The 15,531-nt window shown below is 37.3% G+C and overlaps 1 protein-coding gene and 1 long non-coding RNA gene across 4 annotated transcripts in view; one reads left to right on the top strand and one right to left on the bottom strand.

Annotated features, from left to right (window-relative positions):
• The first annotated feature begins 977 nt into the window (after nucleotides 1-977).
• On the top strand, nucleotides 978-2,460 carry LOC127806174 (uncharacterized). The gene is made up of 2 exons (XR_008024362.1): nucleotides 978-1,602; nucleotides 1,922-2,460. It is a non-coding gene; the product is annotated as an uncharacterized LOC127806174 (long non-coding RNA).
• Nucleotides 2,461-3,976: 1,516 nt separating this feature from the next.
• Nucleotides 3,977-15,531, bottom strand: part of LOC127806173 (probable protein S-acyltransferase 15) — a 56,548-nt gene continuing 44,993 nt past the window's right edge. For 2 of the 3 annotated variants that reach the window (XM_052343282.1, XM_052343281.1), the window contains 3 exons: nucleotides 4,955-5,053; nucleotides 4,777-4,872; nucleotides 3,977-4,659 (listed from right to left, as the gene is read on the bottom strand). In XM_052343282.1, the coding sequence (XP_052199242.1) occupies nucleotides 4,564-4,659; nucleotides 4,777-4,872; nucleotides 4,955-5,053 (291 nt within the window). In that variant the 3' untranslated portion in view covers nucleotides 3,977-4,563. The remainder of the gene's footprint in view (nucleotides 4,660-4,776; nucleotides 4,873-4,954; nucleotides 5,054-15,531) is intronic. The other variant, XM_052343283.1, reaches the window with a different exon arrangement.

Below are 15,531 nucleotides of genomic sequence, written 5' to 3'. Positions count from 1 at the left end.
CAAGGTTTTGATCATTTTGAGAATTTATAATTGAAATAAATGAAAAATATTCCTGCACTATTTTCCATTCTGTAAAGACCTCGCTTTATATCGTATTCTATGAATTAACAATGCTGTTGAGAAAATAATTAAGCTGGCAATAAACATGAAGCTATAGAACAGAAGATGATGATGACTGCCTTGCCACCCATGGTCACATTGGACAGCAAAGATTCTGGCGATGGAAGATATTCAGCATTTGAAGAAAAAACATGTAGCTTAGAAGCATTGCTATAAAATTTTGTTCGTCGTACAACAGAAAGCCTACGACTAGGAGAGCTACAATGCGAACCAATACTAGGAGAGAAAAGAAAGATTCTTGTCTATGCATTTCAACGTTTCTTGTCTATATATATAGCCTGTTTTCTTACTTAATTACACCCCATATATATATTCATTTCAAAAGTAAGCCAAACAGAACCCTGAACCCTGTGACCTATATACATACATATATATATATATAAGTTTGATTATATACTCAAAACAAATAGTAGTATATACATGGATATTAATATATATTCATGATGAGAACCCTGTGAAATAAGTTTGATTAATTGATGTTTTATGTTTTGAACAAGAGGGCGACATATTTAATATTGTTTTGTACCATACAGTTTAGGTTTTACACTAGACTGATTATTCCTGAGGTTGAATGAAGGAAGAGGGGAAAGAAGAAAACTCATGGGGTTATGCTGTTTTTGGAGTTTCTTTATTTTATTTTATTTTGCTTTTATTTAATCAAGAGAGAGAGTGGAGCGGGCTGAGGAATCCACATGCCTTCCAAACGCTCCCAGACAAACAAGCTTCAGAATGGAAAAGCAACCTTTGCTTTACGACCCAGAAAAAAAGATGATTTCAAACCCAACACGCACACCACCTCTAAGCCCACCCCCTGGCTTAGGAAATTGCGTGGTTGATTAGTAACCCAATAACTCTCTCTCTCTCTCTCTCTCTCTCTCTCTCTCTCTCTCAACAAGTCTCTATATCTACCGGCGGTCTGGGGGGGATGCAACTCCAACCCCACATTCGCTCCTTTCCTTCTCAAAAGAAACACAAATGTTTAGCGCCCTAGTGGCTCCATTTTCCCATCTCTCTATCCATCCATCCATCCATCCATCTATCTCTTATGCTTGTCTTTGTGCCAATTCAACTGGGTTTGGCATCTTTTGAGCAACCCACTTTGCTATTTCCTACCTCTCCATGGATCTCCATGTTACCTTCTTTACCTCTTGGAAATATGCCATGAAGCAACAAGCTCTCTTCATTAGGGTTTTGGAATCCACTTTATATGTTTCCATCCATGCATACATACATGTTTCGTGCATCTTTTATATATTAATATATGGTCCATGCATATACATATATATGCCTGGCTCCCTGTATGCCATTTGCGGAGCCCATCGGCTCATCGATGGCCTCTGCGGATGGCGTATGAGGAGCCATGCATACTTCCATCTCATGGTGCCAGAGTACGTACGTACAATAGAAACAGAACTAGATTGCAGGGCAGCATTGTAATTTCCCTTCGTCTGAACCCTTGAGCCATATTCCTGCAGGCTGCAGGTGAGTGTTCTCTTCTCCATGATTTTTAGGGTTTTATGTTACGAGGGAGAGAGAGAGAGAGAGAGAGAGAGAAGAAATGCAGATGGGGCAATGATATCTTCACCTCTCGGGTACGATATTATTTTTCCCTGAGACTGACAGTGAGTCTGTACACGTGTAGCAAACAGGAGGTGACGGTGATCCGTAACTCGTCACCCCATATTCCGAGGAAACTCTGAAACAACATCGAAGTTACAAATTAATAAAACTAAGGACGTTCATCATCATCTTCTTAAATTCTTACTTTTATTCTTATTCTTACTTGGGAAAGTTTTTACAGGGCAGACTGGAGAAAGCAAAAAAGAAAAATGGAGAAGATGTGGGCATGGAGATGAATGGGAATCTGGGAAGGGACCACTCACTATCTCCAATCTCTGATTCTTCTTTTTCTGGGCTCTGCTGGTTGGCTAAAAGCGAGGTGGTCCCTTGGTTCAAGATCGCCTGAAATCAATTGGATTTGGACGGCTCTCTCTCTCTCCCTACAACATTCTCCACCCCTTGAGAGAATAAGCCCTTGTTTTTTGGGGTTGGGTAGAGGAGGAGGAGGAGGAGAATCGATGCATGAGATTGGTGGGTGGGTCCTCAGTGGCTGAGTTCTGATGATGAGCTAGCTAGCTTTATACAGTGTGTACCAAATGTCTGTAAAAGTGGATTCAAACCTGTCCTGTTTACTTCTCGTCTTCTTAAAGTAGATTCCACCTCTACTCTATACTCTATTCTGCAGTGTGCAGATTTTGTTTAACTTGCTTTAAAATGACAACTACTGATTTGATTTTTATGTTTGCTTTAATTAATATATTTCTTTACATTTTTTGCTTTTATGTACATTTCAGCGAGACTGGCATGTGATTTTTTTTTTTTTAATTTAGTGAGAAATAAAAGAATAATAAATATATAAAGAAAGATTAATTTGCGTTTGGGTTTGGAGGTGGCAGGAAGCAAGACTTTCCCCTTGTTTATATGGAAGTTTAATAATGAAAAGGAAAGAAAAAGGACAGCATACAACATCTTCTTTTCTTCTCTTTATTCTAATTTGAGAGTAACAAAAGAGAAGAAAATATATTTATAAATATGATTATTATTTTTATTATTTATTTTGAAAGTGGATTGAGTATATGTATTTATAGGTTTATTTTCTTTTTTTAACTATTTCATCTCTTTTCATTCACTATCCAAACAAAAATAGAGTTAGTTCACATTCATTTACATTCTATTCTTCCCAAATAATTAAAAGTCAACAAACATTATGTTACTTCTTTATCTTTACATTCTGTTCCATTATGTAACATTCCGTCTTGTATCCCACCTCTCCCAAGCATAGCACAAAGGCACAAGACATCTATCGGAGGGGAAAGAGCGCAAAGAATAACATAGGCCAATAGGCTCAAAAGAGCACAAGGAAACTGACCACCAATCAGTCTCGCCAAAACCCAAAAAACAAAATAGAGTAGAGAACAATCGCAAGGCACAACTAAACAGACCACTAACCGATCGAGGCACAAAAGAGACGAAGCAAAAAGATCACTTGAGCCCAGGCCAGCACAACTCAAAAAAGAAAGCCCAAAACTGACATTACGAGGACAATAGCCACTTGAAAAGAGGGGGATGACCACTTGTATCTTCCGAGCAGCCACCAGCCAGCAGCCACCAGGGGATTGATTTGTAGCTTTGCCAAGTCAACTTTTTCTTCTTCTTCTTCTCTCCTATCAGTTCCCTCCAAGTCGACAAGAAAGATTAAAGAAAGTATCATATATAGATCATCACCCTTCCTTGAATTTAGAAGATCAGCAAGGAAGAAGTTGATAAGAACCTTGTCTGGCATCTAATAAAATAAAAGACTTCTGAGAAGAAGAAGCCAAACAGAATCACACCCTCACCCCTCCCCAGGACCAGGAGAATTCTAGAAGGCTCAAATGCCATTGCCATTGCCAACCACCCAAAGATCATGGAACCATGCATAAGCACATGCCCCAAAAACACAGACCAGGAGAGCACAAGCAAACACCCCACATATATAATCATACATGGAGAAAGGAGCAGCAGCAGCATACTGTAATCTTTCAATAAAATTAAACATTGAAAGAGAAGAGAAGTAGCATCTCCAGGTGGTGAGATTTCCAGTTTCATCTGTCACACCAAGTAGTAGTATCAAATGAGAAGAAAAACACAGAGGAAGTATAATTCCTCATCGATCCTTCATTCATTTTAGATCTCGGCTTAAATAGTAAAGGTGATCTATTGTCTAATTACAGAATTGCCACTATCAACTAATTACAGATATGCCACATAACTAACAACAGAAACATTCCAATATACAAAGTGTTACAAAACAAAATACACAAAAACAAATATATTCTGTTAAGTAGTATTCAATTAGACCAATCTACATTACTCAACATTGAAGCAAATTAAGATGGAATGCACTACCAATTATAAAACAAAATAAAATTACCAAACAGAAATGTTACTTGTTAATGACATACAGCAAAAACAGCATCCATGACATATAACTACAAAGTTTTGGCTTCCAAGATTTGCCTGGGGATGAAACTGCAGAGAAGGCACTAACACCTTATCCAGCACTCCATGACATATAACTATAAAGTTTTGGGCTTCCAAGATTTGCCGAGGGCATGAAACAGCTGAGAAGGCACTAACACCTTATACAGCACTCGAGTATGAGAATTGAGTGCCTGGTGCATTTGCTTATCCCATGTCTGACTGGTTGAAAAAAATGAAGAGGGAAAGCAATAGCCTTACGTGAATGCTTCCAGATGGAACTGCAGCTGGTGCCAGTCATTTGGCCTAGCTCTACACTGTATCCAGTTGCTCGAAGGATGAAAAAGTGAATCACGTGCTTCTCATGAGCTAATAATGAAGCACAGGAGCCTGAAAAGAGAATCTAGGTAGAAGCAGAGATAGTCATGAGTTATCGCGTGTAGTAGGGAAGGCAATTCCATCCTTTAAATGGCTTACTGCAGTGGGACATAACCATTTCAGCATGTTTGGACCAAATACCTGTCAGATAAAGATCAGTTACCATATTGGCAGATATCAATCAGGTTTTAGTATACGTACATGGTTACATGTGTGTGTGTGTGAGAGAGAGAGAGAGAGAGAGAGAGAGAGAGAGACCAAGGTAATGTTTTTGTAGGCACCAACATCAAAAGGATGACGATAACTTTGTCCAGATTTCCTAGCCAGCCAAGCTGCTCTTATGTCCTCATAATACTGGGAAACGATCCCACACTCAAATCTTAAGCAATTAGAAAAATATATACTTGTTGAGAATCCAATGTGGAAACAAGTTTACCTCTATGGTTGTCATATTATGAATGACAAGGTAGATATGCCAGCCCAAGAGAGTTCCCAGTGTTAAGCTTAAGCCAGGAATCATCATACCAGAAACTATCTGAAAATTGTGCTACTTTTAGATTTTCTAAAGCCATTCAAGCAACTTGGGCAAAACTTCAAAAAAAATATAAGCAAGAAAAATTAACAATTATAATATGCACCAAGCATGCATAAACATGTAAGCTACATGTGAAAGGGGCATGATGAGAGATGCAAACTATAACACTCAATTGGCTAACTACAGAAGCTGACAACTGCTTCAAGAATGAGCATACTTTGGTAAATGTCAAGAGTACTAAATAACAGGTATACAAAGAGAGAGAGAGAGAGAGAGAGCTACAGAAAAGATGCATTTCATAGGAGCTGCATGAAATGACATTCAGGATAAAAATAAAAAGGATTTATTATAGACAAGTAACAGTACAAGCTGAGACCTATGTTATTTTGATCTTGGTTTTGGTTTTGATGATAAAAACATTGGTTTTATACCCTTGATAATGAAAAACATTGGTTTTATATCCCTGTCCCAAAATCCATTTGTAAGATGATTTTTGTACCAATTTCTATGCATCCTTTGACTTCAAATGAAAATCAATTTCAACCCATCTTCAAGAACAAATCATTTCATCTTGATGGAGATTGGAAAAACAAAGTTTTATGAGTCCAAAGAATCTTCTAAATGTGATTCAAAATCGGTTTTTAAGTGTTGGAGAAAATGGAGCAAAATTTCTTAAAAAGCAAAGGACGAGTTGTCGACCAATTCTAAAGAACGGTCGACCATTTTGGTCCTTTCTATCGACCGACTCTCATAGCCTATTGACCGATCAAATAATGGCTCTTGGCCAAGTGCAGTCGGCGTCCACTGCATAAAAACCAGTTGACCGTTTTTGCTCCAAGTCTCAACCATTTTTCAAATTTATGGACTAATCTATCGAGCGATTCTTAGAATGTGTCAACCGTTTTTCTCGCAGACTCTCCAACGGCTAGTTCTGGAGCTCATTTAATGCATCCCAACTACCTCCAACGGCCATATTTTTGAAAGCACTCATCAAGCACTATAAATAGGGAGCTGGTGGATCATTTAAAGCTCTTAGATCAATTTATTACAAAGTGTTCAAGTGCCATAAATTTTCAAGTGCTTTAGTGTTCTATTACATTCTCTCTCAAGGCCTTGTACTTTAAATTTGTATCTTTTGATTTCAAGCCTTGTCATTATTAAGAGATCTTGTAACTAAGAGATTTATCTCTTAGTCTCTCTTATTTGTAAAATCTGTTGTATTTCCTAGCAAGTGTGCTAGAGGGCCTACATTATTTGTAGAAGGTTGTAATTCCTAGTCTTGGGGACTAGAGGGCCTACTTGGATCAAGTAGAAGGATTTAGAGAGTTTTTAAGTCCTCAATAAGGAGTTAAGAGAGTGGATTAGGCCATTTGGATGAACCACTATAAATCTTTGTGTCTCTATTTGCTTTCATTTTTCATTCTCTCTATTTTATTAAACAGTTCAATCAATCACCATTTTTGTGCACTAAATCCTCATTTTTGTCAAAAAAGATTTCAAGTTTAATCAAAATTTTTAAATACCCCAATTCACCCCCCCCCCCCCCCCCCCTTTCTTGGGTTGTGGTGCCATTACTAGACAATTCTATCAACCTAAAAGAAAATTTAGGTATGACTTTAAATCCTGTAAATGTCATGAAAATCTCAATATATCACAACAAAAGTTGCTATGAAGTTGAGTTGCAGCCGCCCTTCCTCCAGTTTCAGAAATCCAACTAGTTTGATCCATGAAGTGCAAAAAAAGGTTGCTGAAAGAGAAATTCTGGAAAGTAAATGCAGAACTTCAACAAAAAACTAGGAAGCATATATACTTGCCAAGAGGGTAATGCACATAACAATATATCAAGCCTTCACACTACATGGTTCAGCTACATGAAGTCTAGTTCCTATATAATTGCAATCTATGGCCTTATCTTCTATAAGGCTCTTATAACTCATTATATCTACAAGTTTACCACCTAAGTTTTTCTTAATTTTCCTTAATGTGGATCATTAATTGTAATTGGAAAAGTCTCATTATCTCCACATGTATCTACATGTGTTTTTGCTTCACAATACATGTCTTTTAAAACATGCATATAAGCAATTCAGACTTTCATCTCTAAAACCTTTATAATGCTTCTCTAAGAATTTTGTCATACGCTTTTTTCTAAATCTATAAACACCATACGTAAATTCTTTTGTAATCTCTACACCTTTCCATTAAGTATCTCGGCAAGTACATAGCCTCCAGCGTTGACCATCTAGGCACAAAACCAAATTGGTTTTTAGGCACCTTAGTTTCTTAATCTATCACAAAGTTTCATAGTGTGGCTCATTGACTTGATTTCTTTATTTTTTTCCTAATTAAAATAGGAAGGGGGACGACCAGTGTAGCAACCTCCTCTAGGCAATGATCATGATGGTCCTTCCTCATTAGGGGATGTTCGGTTTGAGCCATAGCTACAACGTGGAGGTAATCCCGTCACCCTAGCCCCACAATAGTGCACAAGTTAGGACCTACATCCATCACTCATTCTAGTGTCATGGGTTTGGGTTATCTTGCAAGTAATATGGGTTTAAGGTTTGAACCCCAGACCTAGGAGACACAGAACAACTCCCGAACTTCTAGGCTACCACTATGGTGGTGGCTCATTAGCTTGTTTTTGCTATAATTTCAATAACTTTGAACATCTTTATCCTAGTCTAAATATTTTACTGGTCTTCAATTTTTTCAATGTTGGCTTTTGCCATTTTTCCATAAACCTTTATTAAACATGTAATTACTATCTTCTTCAAGTTGCTAAGATGTCGAATAGAACATTTGTTTCTCCACCTTCCTTGCATATCTTTAAGAAATAATCCCTCTTTTTCTCCATGATGGCCCCCAGTTACTAGTACTTTTTGGTTTTTGTCTACAATGCATTTCAATTGGCTCAAATCCCGCTTTAGCTAGTTTTATATTCCCCAACTTTTGTATCAAGTCGATATAAATTTTCATACGCTTTTGACTTTGCTTCACTAACTACAAGTTTTGCTTCTTTTTTGGCCAAACCATACATCCTTAACTTTTCTTTTGCTCGGAAATGAGTTAAAGTTTGAGAACCCCCACAAGAAAGGTGCTTCTACCTCTTCTACTACTATGATGTTAACGAAAATCTTCATGTGAATATAATGATTTATATATTGATATTATCTTGGGAGGATGGTGTTACAAACCTAGGGGTATAAGGGATAATTGGGCTATAATGATTGCAATTGACTGGGGAATGGGTTGTTGTATGTAGTTAGGGGAGTTATAAGGGTAGCTGAAAGTTGTTAGGGAGTTACAGGATAGCTAGAAGAGAGCCTTTAAGAAGGCGGGTGTAAGTGTGGAGGGTATCTTTGGGAATAATAGAATCCTTATGTTTCCTTTCTTGAATTCTCTCTTTGTTCTATCTCTCCCGAATTCTCTCTCTCTATTCTATCTCTCTTCCATCTCCTTCTTTCTCAATCTATCAATTTTTCTTCCACATTTTGTACTTTTCTCGATAATTCTTCAAGAATTACTTAATTGATCAACTCTCCAGTTGAGGTCATGTCAATTTAGTATTAGAGCCAGCGTTCCCAGCGATGCATGACCCAAGGTGTGGTTGGGTTGACGAACGTGAGCAAGCGCAACAATCAAAGGTGTGGGTGACGGATGCGAGCAAGAGCCAAGAGCCAAGACCCAAGGCGAGGAAGAACCAACAGACACGCAAGACCATCGATTAAGATTGTCGGAATTGGCTAAGAAGATAGTAGTGATAAGGTAGTGACCCAAGGCGAGGAAGAACGACCAAACACCAAGGCGGAAGGCACCCAACTGAAGAAGCTTAAGAATCGAATGGAGGCTCTGGAGTCCGGCATGTTGTGCATGCAGGAGGACATGGTAGCCATGAAGATTTAGAATTGGGAGGATATGGCAGCCATTAAGGAAAGCATACGCAAGTTGGAGAAGGGCCAAGAATGGGCAGATCACTATGGGCAAAAGATCGACAGTATGTTTAACATGTTGTCCGCCCTACCACAATTCTGTCTATCGGCGGATTTCCCTCCAAGAACGGGTACTAAACCAATCTTGGACCGGGATGGCATTCAGCCCAAGCCGAATGGAAGGTGGGAAGTTGAAGATAGGCCTACGGGGGAGCGGGAAAACCAAGTGAGGGGTACTGCTTCTTCAATTCTTAACCATACACCTATGCCTCGATTGGGAATTCCAATCTTTGAGGGGGTTAAACTGAGGTGGTGGATCTGTCGTTATGAGAGATTCTTTGAATTTTATCGGATTGGTTAGCATAAGATAGCCTTGGTGACAACCTATCTCAATAATACGGTTGACGTGTGGTATCAAGGTTGGAGGCAAGCCGAGGGTAGGGCAATGAATTGGCCAGAATTCTAGGAGGAATTGTGTGGCCAATTTGGAGAAAAAAATGTCAGATGTAGTTGAAGAATTCAATAAATTGAAGCAGAAGGGTTCGGTGATTGATTACAATTGAGGGCGTTATTGAGGTTGTCTCAGCCAAGTTTAACTGAGTCGTATTTTGTATCTAGTTTTATTAGTGGGTTGAAGGATGAATTACGACCTATAATTAAGACGTTGATGCCTACAACAATGAAACAGGCGATTGAGAAGGCAAAGCTACAGGAGCTTACATTGGAAGCGATTTGCAATAAGTACGTGGTGGAAATGAAAATTCAACCTTTGCTTTATCAACCATTGGAAGGGAATCAAGTGCATTTGAATTATAAGGTTTATCCCAACCCTGATACAGCCAAATCAATTACTATGGAGCTGAGACCGAAGCTGGAATTATGTCATAAGTGTGGCGATAAATTCAACCCTGGCCACTGATGCCAAAAACAGCTCCTTAACATGGAAGGAATAGAGGATGAAAACGAAGAAGAATCGGCTAGAATTGGGTGAAGAAGAAGGCACAGTTGTTCAAAATTCTTGGGGACAAGAATTTTCTTAAGGGGAGGGGAATTGTTATGAACTTAGGGGTATAAGGGATAATTGGGCAATAACGATTGTAACTGACAGGGGAATGGGTTATTGTATGCAGTTAGGGGAGTTATAAGAGTAGCTGAAAGTCGTTAGGGAGTTACTATTGGAATTTGAGCGAATACTTGTGTACGCACAAGTTAAACTTGATCAGATGGATCATGAATTGCTTAGCAGCAATGTGCTCACGAGATAGCTAGAGAGAGCTCAACATGACTTTTGAATAGCTCACAATAGCTTAAGCTAACTCACTCCAGTTCACCCAGCTCACTCTAGCTCAAGTCAACTCAAGGTAGCTGGACCCAGCTCAGGGGAGTGACACTAGCTGAGTGACGTGTCATCAAGTGAGGTGGCATTGACATGTCATCAGGTGATGACATGGTAGCGTACATGGACCACTAGGCAATTGACATGTGACTTAACCACATCCTGACACATGGCAACACATAAGTCTCTCTCTCCCTTCCTTATGGATGAAAAGTCACCATGATGGGTGGTTACACCAAGTTGGTTATGGGCGGTTACTTAGAAGGTTCCATGCACCCTTTCTCCAAAGACAAGTTCTTTGGGAAGGGGTGGCACTCAAATATAAATAGAGCACCACTCATTTAATCCAAGGTATCAATTTGAGAGTGTTTTGAGGATTGAAGGATTATACAAGTATTCTTCTAGTGAGAAGAATAAGAGACTAGCAAAGAAGGCATATTGGGTTGTAAAAGTATTTTGGTTACTGCTTCTTTAAGTTGGTAATCAAATTGCCCTTGGTGTAGAGTTGTGTTTTTACAACAAATCGATCCTAGCATTTAAAACATAGAGTTATCTATCTTGGAGTTTTCAAAGTAAGATTTCTATTTAGCTATTTTTCCATAAGAAATCTTTCAATGGTATTAGAGCCAAGGTTTTGTGCCTTTTGCTCTCTCTTCTACCTTTCTTTTGTGTCATCTTATTTGGCCATGACTAAAGCAATATTATGAATTCATATTCTTACTTAATTGTTTCAGTTTTATAATACATGTTATTTTGTTACTATGATGTATCATAAATATGTGGTTGTTTTTAAGATGAAAATCCTTTCTTAAAGAAAGGTGACTTAAGAACGGGCTAGGCTGATCTTTGTATTGGTAAGACCTGACTTGAGTCAATAGGCTGATTATCCTCGATATTGATCTACAGTCATAACTGATCATCATACCTTGGATCTACAGCAAGTTGTGGTTGACCCTTGAGTCAATAGGCTGATTATTCTCAGTATTGATCTACAGTTATAACTAATTATCATACCTTGGATCTACAACAAGCTATGGTCATCGCAAATATATAAAAAAAAAGGAGGTTGTATTTTCATTCACATATTATATTAAACACGCTGATCACATGCATGCATATGAGGTTTTGATTATATGATAAAAGCATACTTTTGGATTGAGTATGTATGTTATTTGATTGGTTGATTAGTATAATGCTTTGAATGAAAAGTTATGGACAAGTTACTAATGGGTGCATGTGCATGTAGATGGCTAATGCTACTAAGGGCATAATTGCCGAGCTTAATAAAGATTTGAAGCTTGATGTTGATAATTTATATAATAAAACACAAGGGTTTTTGAAAATGTTTCAAGAGAAAGACATTTTAATGGCTTGGATCAATTTCTAAAGATTTGATGGCTAGGATTAAAAATTTTCCCGCTCAACAATTCTTCTCCTATTTGCCCGCCCAACGATTCTTCTTTAATTTCATAAATAAACTGTTCATCCATTTGGGTTTCTGAGAAAGAGAGATAGAGAGAGAAAGAATAACAATGGGTGGATGGTGATGAACAAAGAAGGCAGAAGGCGACAACGGCACCCATGGCATCGTTCGTCATCGCCGATGGTGCGCGCTGCTGGCGAGCGTGGGTCACGGCCATAGCTGGATATCCGCCATGGCCGTGGGCCTGCACCTTTGTCGTTGTGGGTCGTCTTTCTTCCTTTTTGTTTCCTCTCTCAGAAGTAAGCTCTCTAATTTCATTATATATACGCATTGTTTTTGCTTCTTTCTCTCTGTTTTTTCTTATGGCTGTCCCATTGTATACACACAGGCACGTATATATAGATATATATATATATGCACATACATATACCCACACACCCAAACACACACACGCGTCACCCCCAAACACACACATACGCATATACACACACACCCGTCGTATATGTATAGACAGATGGAGGAGAGGTGGTTCAGAGCGTGACTGTCAATCGCCGATCTTTCCCACTGTTTCTGGCCTCAATCTCTATCTTCATTCTTTCTTTCAGTAATGTTCTCGGATGCCACAATCTCTATCTTCTTTCTTTCTTTCAGTAATGTTCCCTGTGTGTGTGAGTTCCCTGTGTGTGTGTTGTTTTTGTCATGAATGCAAACAAACAATCCTTCAAGCTCCATGCCCAGAAAACTGTTGTTTTTGTCATGAATGCAAACAAACAATCCTTCAAGCTCCATGCCCAGAAAACCAAAACGTTTTTTTCTTTTTCGTCTTTTATTTTGGTTAAGTAAGAAAACCTAATAGAAGTGAAATGTCAAACTACATGCAGGAGTCAAGATGTTGCAACAGAACTGTTGAATCCAGAAAACAATACAACAAATTGCTATAAGACTTTATTCAATTATCCTAAATTCAGTTAAAAACCATAAAAACTCAAAACCCATCAACAAAACCACAAATAGCACACACTCAAAACCGACCAATTAAACCACCCAATCCGCCCAATTTCATCTAGAACTAATAAAAAATGCAGAAGAAAAGGAAATTACCAACTTAATCCTGGAGTCAACAGAATGCAAGAAAGTGGTGGGGCATTCCCTGGGTATCCATTTGTCCCAATTTCCTGGCCCACCGGCAGCTTCTGCTGTGCATCTGATTTGGGTTTTTGCTAGAGAGAGTTGTGGCCTGCGGTTTGAGTATTTTTTGGGCAATCTTTGGTGGGTGAAGAGTGGAGAAGCTTGGGCTTTGAAGGAAAGGAGAGAAGTTGGGAGGAGTGATCTGCAATACATCGGTGTTGTGTGTGTGTATATTTATGTATTTTGTGTGTGGAATATGTTTTGCCTGGCTTTCTCTGCCTCAAGGGGAATAAGCTTTAAGGCAGAGTTTATGTAATTATGTATTTAACAGAGCTTCCTGCCGCAGCTCGCTGTGACATCTGGCTCTTCCATTGTAGCTCCCTCAAGAAGCTTCTTATGTAATTTTGTGTATATATAAGCTCTGTATATATATATATATAAGCTCAGTATAATATTATATTTGTGTATATATAAGCTCTGTTCTTATATATAAGTTTTAAGGCAGAGCTTATATATATATTTCGTGTATTGTAGCTCCCAGATTGCTGCTCCCAATTTCTCTTTCCTATATATAATCTAGGCTCTGTTCTTATATGTATTTTGTTCTTTTTTTTTTACTATTTTATTTGTTAATCTGTTAACTGTTAACTGTTAATATTAATTTAATTTAATTTTAATCTTCCTTTTCTGTTAACAATAATAGCAGATTAATCTTCCTTCACCTGTGATTAAATGTTAACTTTAATCTGCTATTTTATTTTAATTTGCTATGGAAAGGAAGATTAAAATAGTAGATTAAAATTGTTAATGTTGTTACATTATTATTATAATAGAGTGTAATATTTATTCTTCAAAAATCTTTTAGTTTTTTAGATGGGTCGCAAATAGTTGTGATACACGAAACTGTATACACGAGTAATCTCATGGTGTAGTCTCATAGTGATGCCCGTGTATTAATTATAATTATTTTAATCTTGATATTTATTAGATTAATTAAATATAAAGCGTAAACTCTCAATCAAATTTTGTATGTAAGTTCATGATCTAATACAATAAAGATGTTCAAGCAGATGAGTTGAATTATAATTTATAGAGGTGTTCAATTTTTTCTTTTTTTTACAAATATCATAATTTTAATGTTGATTAATTTGTGACATTTGAAAAAAAATTAGTAAATTTATTTAGTAACCCAATGTTAGGACTTGGGAATGATTTTGCATGCCTTGATGTTAATCTGATTATAATGTAATGTTGTGGGATTTAATGGATTGGCATGTTGATGTTAGGTGTAAGTTGCTTGGGTGTTATGTGTAAGTGGTGTGGGTGTGATTGAGTGTATAAGGAAGAAAATGGCAGTGTTTAACGTAAGGCATTCGAAGGAGATTTGAGCCATTCGGATGTGTTAGATGCTTGGCCACATTCAAATGGGGCATGATGTATTCGAATGGCTTGGGGAAGCATTTGGATGGAGAGGCCATACATTCAGATGTCACTCGCATAGCTTTCTCACCCTTTGTTTCTAACATTCGAATGGGGCATGGAGCACAATCAGATGTAATTCTCATGCTTTCTCCTTTTTTCTCTTATGCATTTGGATATGGGCTCTATAGCATTTAATAAAATGATATATTATTAAAGATGCAAATATTCAAAAAGAATTCATTTATTCATATTATTACAATAATTTTTTAAGTAAAATAATATAAAAATCAAAAAGTTCCCGACCACGCATGGTCGGGGAACCCAAGGTTCAAGAACACAAGGGTTCTCGACCACTCACGGTCGAGAACCCAAGGCTTCCTCGATAGTGTGCGATCAAGGAACCCAAGGTTCTCCGACCTCAAACCAGAATTTCCCATTTGATGTCAGTAACACTAACTGGTGTGCAATTTAATTTTAATTTCTTTTAGATTGCAGAGTATTAGTTGTTGTGCATTATTTGATATTTATTTTTTTTTTTAGTAATTTTAAAATACAGGTTGGTATGTATTGTTTGATATTTAATTTTCAATTTAATTTGTTCAGATTGTAGAGCACTTACTGATGTGCTTTATTATATAGATTTAGTAATTTTTTTTCTTTTTAATATAAAACATTAATAAGTATACAATAACTTTAATTTATATTTTTTGTTCAGTGTTTACAATTTCTTTTTTACTTGCTCTTATATTTTAATTTGCAATATTGGTAAACATTATAAATCTTATATATTTGTTTCTTATTTGAGTTTTGTAGAGCATTTAATACAAGCAAATTTGTTACAAGTTCTTCACAAATTTTAACATAATACGTATAAATTATAATTATATTTTAATCTTAATAATATTTACACCGTGCCTTTAGGCACGGGTATACGCTAGTTATGCTATATGGAAACAAAAGGTTCAATTCATACTAACTAAGCAAGAAACCCTTGAAATGATCACCGAAACCATGATAGATCCTGGTGATAAGGCAACGCCCCCAACAAAAGATGGATTATGTCAATTTTAAAAAATAAAGTTACCATGGCAAGAATCACTTTGCTAAGTGCAATGATTGATGACATCATGGTGGATTTCGTGGTACTCGAATCAGCCAAAGCTATATGGGACAAGGCTAAAGAAAAGTTTGGTAGCATCTCTCGAGAGAGGCAAAGAGCACTAATTCTCAAATTTGA

This window comes from Diospyros lotus, chromosome 7 (genome assembly GCF_014633365.1).
Source record: "Diospyros lotus cultivar Yz01 chromosome 7, ASM1463336v1, whole genome shotgun sequence".
Lineage (NCBI taxonomy): Eukaryota > Viridiplantae > Streptophyta > Magnoliopsida > Ericales > Ebenaceae > Diospyros > Diospyros lotus.
The sequence above is the reverse complement of the archived record's forward strand: the minus strand, read 5'-3'. Positions and strand labels throughout refer to the sequence as shown.